This window comes from Microtus ochrogaster, unplaced genomic scaffold (genome assembly GCF_000317375.1).
Source record: "Microtus ochrogaster isolate Prairie Vole_2 unplaced genomic scaffold, MicOch1.0 UNK48, whole genome shotgun sequence".
Taxonomy (NCBI): Eukaryota; Metazoa; Chordata; class Mammalia; order Rodentia; family Cricetidae; genus Microtus; species Microtus ochrogaster.
The window spans coordinates 2,587,708-2,593,125 of NW_004949146.1; the positions used below are offsets into that span (position 1 = coordinate 2,587,708).

Sequence of the window (5,418 nt, forward strand, 5' to 3'; positions counted from 1 at the left end):
AGAGAGAGAGAGAGAGAGAGAGAGAGAGAGAGAGAGAGAGAGAGACTCATGCTTAGCTACCTTTATTTTTTTTTTCCGTTTTTTTAAAAAATGTGTCACAGGGCTGGAGAGACAGCTCAGGGGTTAAGAGCACTGGCTTTTCTTCCAGAGGACCTAGGTTCAATTTCCAGCACCCACATGGCAGCTCACAACTATCTGTAATCCAGCTCCAAGTGATTTGACACCCTCACTGAACATGCATGCAGACAAAACACCAATGCACATAGAATCAAAATAAAAAGTAAAAATATTTTTAAAAATATGTCTGGGTGTTTTGCCTGAGTCTGTCTGTGCATGCCTGTGGAAGCCAGAAGAGGGCACCAGATCCCATAGACTGGAGTTGTAGATGGTTGTAAGCCATCCCATGAGTGTTGAGAATCAAACCTAGGTGCTCTGGACGACCAGCCAGTGCTCTTAACTACCGAGCCATCTCTCCAGCACTTAGCTACTAGCTTTCTTGGTAGCTCAGGGCCACCTGCCTAGGGAGGGTGCTGCTCACAGTGGTCTGGACTGTCCTATCTAAATAAGGTTCACACATAGAGACATGTCCACATTCCGATCTCATTTGATAATTCCTCGGTTGAGTACCTCCTCTCTCATGACTACAGGCTGTTGACAAAAGTTGACTTAGTTATTTTTCCCATGAGGAGACATCATGACCAAGGTAGCTGAGAAAGAAAAACGTTTACTGGTGCTCATGGTTCCAGCGGGTTAGAGTTCGTGGTCATCGCGGTGGGTAGCACAACAGCAAGCAGGCAGCCACTGGAGTGGCAGCTAATAGCTTTTACCCATCCTCATCTGCAAGTTGGAGGCAGAGAACCAACTGGAATGGTCTGGGCTTTTGAAACCTCAAAACCCACCCTTAGTGACACACCTCCCCGCCAAAAGGTCACCACTTAATCCTTCCTAACAGTTCCACCAATGGGGGGACCAAGAATCCAAACATAAGAAACGATGGGGACCAATCTCATCCAAACCGCTACACTGGGACGTATGCTAAATGAAAGAAATCATTCGCAGGGGCTGGAGAGATGGCTCAGCAGTTAAGAACACTGGCTGCTCTTCCAAAGATCCTGAGTTCAATTCCCAGCAACCACATGGTGGCTCACAACCATCTGTAATGAGATCTGGTGTTCTCTTCTGGCCTGCAGGCATACATGCAAACAGAACACAGTATACATAATAAATATTTTTTTTAAAAAATGAAATCATTCACAAGGACCATGTTACAGACTTTCATCCATATGATATGTTCAACAGAAGCATACACATAGGGACAGAAATAAATGTTGCAGGAAGATCACTATGAACTCAAAACTAGGCTTGGCCTGCAGGGTGAGCCATGCCTCAAAAAGAAAAAGAAAAAGGCAATAGCTTGGTGGTGGAGTGCTTGCCTCGTATGCTGGAAGCCCTGGATTTGAGTTCCCAGAACCTACTTCATGACAAGAATAACTATTACAATTAAGAATTTGAAGGAGGGGACTTTAGAAATGGCCCAGCCATTAAAAGCACTTGTAAACACCCACACATAAAATAAAAATAATTTTTTAAAAGACTCAGTTCAGCTTGAAGGAGTCTTGCAGTACTCCTTCAAGTTCTTTTTAAAGACTTTTGTGAGTGTTTGCCTGCATGCATGCCTGTGCATGTGTGTACAGAGCCTGCAGAGGTGAGAAGACTGCACCGGATCTCCTGGAATGGGAGTTGCAGAAGCTGTGAGCCACCATATTGGTGCTGGGAATCACACCTAGGGCCTCCACCAGAGCAGTCAGTGCTCTTAAATGCTGAACCATCTCTCTAGCTCATTGAGCTAAAGTCTTTTTTAAATATTTATTTATTATGTAGATGGTTCTTTGCTTGCATGTATGTCTCCATGGCAGAAGAGAGCACCAGATCTTATTATAGATGGTTGTCAGCCACCATATGGTTGCTGGGAATTGAACTCAGGACCTCTGGAGGAGCGGCCAATGCTCTTAACTTCTGAGCCATCTCTCCAGCTCAGAGTCATCTTGTCCAAACTCCCCATTGGGGATGTGGCCACCCAGTACTTTGCTGATAGGGACATGTTCTGTGCTGGCCGTGTGCCTGAGGAGGATCTCAAGAGAACAATAATGGCCTGTGGAGGCTCAATCCAGACCAGTGTGAATGCTTTGATACCAGATGTGCTGGGCCACTGCCAGGTGTTTGAAGAGACCCAAATTGGAGGCGAGAGGTATAATTTCTTCACTGGCTGCCCTAAGGCCAAGACATGTACCATCATCCTCCGTGGTGGTGCTGAGCAGTTTATGGAAGAGACAGAACGGTCCCTGCATGATGCTATCATGATCGTGAGGAGGGCCATCAAGAATGACTCTGTGGTGGCTGGTGGTGGAGCCATCTAGATGGAGCTCTCCAAGTATCTGTGGGATTACTCAAGGACCATTCCAGGGAAACAGCAGCTGTTGATCCAGAGCTGAGTCTTGAAGAATGATTTCACCAGTGAGACAATGAAGGCCACTCAAGAGAAACAAAAGTGGTAAAGAATTTGTACTCAGCCTGTGCTTGTGGCCGGATGATGAGTTAGCAGCCAACATGATGCCCTCCCACAGAGATGCAGCAACAGAGACTGGAAGACGAGCAGGCTAATCATGGACACACTTATGTAGTAACATAAAATCTGCCCCCAAGCTCCCGCCCACCATCCTGCTCAAGGCCACTGTACTTAGAAAGAAGCAGGAAGTAAAGGAACTTGCCCAAGGTTGCACAAGTAAATGACAGAAACACAGTTTGAATCCATCCAATCTAAATTTTTGTTTGTTTTTCGAGACAGGGCTTCTCTGTGTAGCCCTGGCTGTCCTTGAACTCACTCTGTAGATCATGCTGGCCTTGAACTCACGGAGATCTGCCAGCCTCTGTCTGTGCTGGGATTAAAGGCATGCAGCATCACCACTCGGCTTTGAAATAATTTTTTAAACAGCAGATGGAAAACAAGGATAGCAGTTTGACTCAAAGGCTGGTCTGATCTTTCCCACAACCCCTGCGATTCATCTGACTGTCCTCAAGCCATTTCTTGGGTTTAAGAGTCAGTCTTGAGGGGCTGGAGAGATGGCTCAGCGGTTAAGAGCATTGTCTGGTCTTCCAAAGGTCCTGAGTTCAATTTCCAGCAACCATATGGTGGCTCACAACCATCTGGAATGAGGTCTGGTGCCCTCTTATGACCTGCAGGCATACACACAGACAGAATATTGTATACCTAATAAATAAATAAATATTTTAAAAAAAAGAGTCAGTCTTGATTACAGCTTCTACTTGCATACCTTTTTTATTCAGACTCCAGGGGATTATGCTGTGTTTTCAATTCTCCAGTATGGGTTGGCAAAACTGACAAACCCATCCTTGTTTATAGAAATAAAAATCTAAATCACAGCTGGTTGGTGGGTTGTGCACTCCCTTAATTCCAGCACTTGGGAGGCAGAGGCAGATGGATCTCTGTGAGTTACAGGCCAGCCTAGTCTATAAAGCACTTTCCAGGACACTCAGGACTGTTCCACAGAGAAACCGTGTCTCTATAATAAACAAACAAAAATAAATAAATAAATAAATAAAATCTAAACCAGAAAGTCTTAAATGACTGGGCAAATTACTTCTTTGGTTGATAACTAGGTTTTTTTTGTTTTTGTTTTTTTTTTTTAAATAAACACATTGCTTTTTGTTTTGTTTTGTTTTGAGACAAGGTCTTGATGTTACGACTCTTCGTTTCCTAATTGCTGGAATTACAGACGGGCTACCATTCCCGGCATTTAGGACTGTTTTGTTCCTTGTTTCCTTTTTTAAATAGGCGCCCTTAGTGGCGGTTTCTTTACCTGTAAAATGAACCAGTTGAAGTACGTATTTCTTTTTGAGCAGCAAAATATTTATTATTCTGGACTTGCTTAGAGTTAGGACGGAAAATCAGTCTCACGAATCTCTACTAGTCCACTGGAAAGAAATCTGCCGTCTCCAAGCAACTGGTAGCAATTGAGGTCTGGCTCACCAGTAGTAGGGGTAAGGTTGGGACGAGTACGAAGAGACGCCGGAACGGACTTTGCGGGCGCCGGGGAGGTGTTTTGCAACGGACCAGGGAAAGGAAGTGTACTTCGCCAATAAGGGTCTCCACACCCGGCAGTCGCCGGTCACTCATGGCTGTGCAACTCAAGTGGATCTGAGCCTTTGAGTTTCTGGAGACCCGCAGAAGCAACCAGAACTCCCAGACCGGCTTGTTCCGGTAGCAGGTTAGACAGGTTGACCTTGGCCGCTCCTCTTTGCACTCTGCAACCCCTTGTCGAAGCACATGATGTCGTGGGCTGTTGTCAGTCTGACAAGGACAGCTGCCCGATGCGTTCGTGAGCGATGCCTCGGGTTCCGCGTAGGTCCTTGGTACGCCTTCCAGCAGGAAACCCCCGGCTGCGGTCCAGCACCACACAGGACGCTACGTGTCAGCGCGGCGGTCTCCGCGGGACACAATAAATGGTCTAAAGTCCGGCACATCAAGGGCCCCAAGGACATGGAAAGGAGTCGAATCTTCTCTAAACTCGCTCTCAGTATCCGCCTGGCTGTTAAAGGTGAGACCCTAACACTCCTCACTGCTGATTGATCACAGAGGCCCTTTCGGTGCCCAAGGCTTCACTTGACCCCCACCTCCCCAAGCTGAACTAGGGCCAATTATTTTCTTCGCGTTTTCCAGTTGCCATCCTTGTCCTACCCATGATTCTCAAAGCACTCACCTTCATTGAATATTTCTGTTTTTCTTTCCAAAAACCTTTCAGAGAAGAAAAACCTTTCTTAGGAAGAGAGAAATGACTCCATCCAAGGCTCTAGTTAGGTAGGTACTAAAGAGCTATAAACCTTAAGAGTCAAGTCAGGGCTTAGAGAGGTCTCAGCGCTTAAGAGCACCTGCTGCTCTTGCCTAGGACCAGCGAGTGTTTGGTTCCCAGCACCCACATAGCTGTTAACAACCACCTGAAGGCCAGTTCCAGCGTACTCAACCTCCTCTTCTGATCTCCACGGGCACCGCATGCATCATGCATGCAGGTAAACACATAAATCTTTTTTTCAAAAGTCGGCTGTGTGTCTTTCTTGAAGGAATAAAGCAAGCCTTCAGCTGCTTTTACTACCACTGAAGGTCGTGGCAGGCATGCTGAGTCAAGTCATTTCTTGCTTAGGCTTCACTTTCCCTCGCTAGAACTCCTGAGACATTTTCCTGGAAGGTTGGTTTGGAACCATGTATCTGTTCAGTGGTCCAACTGTCTTTTGTTTGTTTGTTTGAGGCACTGATAGTATTAGGGGGAAATCCTGTAAAAAAGTGTGGATCCGGAGTTAGGAAGATGTGAATTCTTTTTTTTTTTTTTTTTTTTTTTTTTTTTT

At 45.8% G+C, this 5,418-nt stretch overlaps 1 protein-coding gene across 2 annotated transcripts in view; it reads left to right on the forward strand.

The window, feature by feature from the left end:
- The first annotated feature begins 4,150 nt into the window (after positions 1-4,150).
- The window catches only part of LOC101984262 (translational activator of cytochrome c oxidase 1), an 11,841-nt gene continuing 10,573 nt past the window's right edge, over positions 4,151-5,418 (forward strand). For both annotated transcript variants that reach the window (XM_013354579.2, XM_005369425.3), the window contains exon 1: positions 4,151-4,616. In XM_013354579.2, coding sequence (XP_013210033.1) covers positions 4,346-4,616 — 271 coding nt within the window. In that variant the 5' untranslated portion in view covers positions 4,151-4,345. The remainder of the gene's footprint in view (positions 4,617-5,418) is intronic.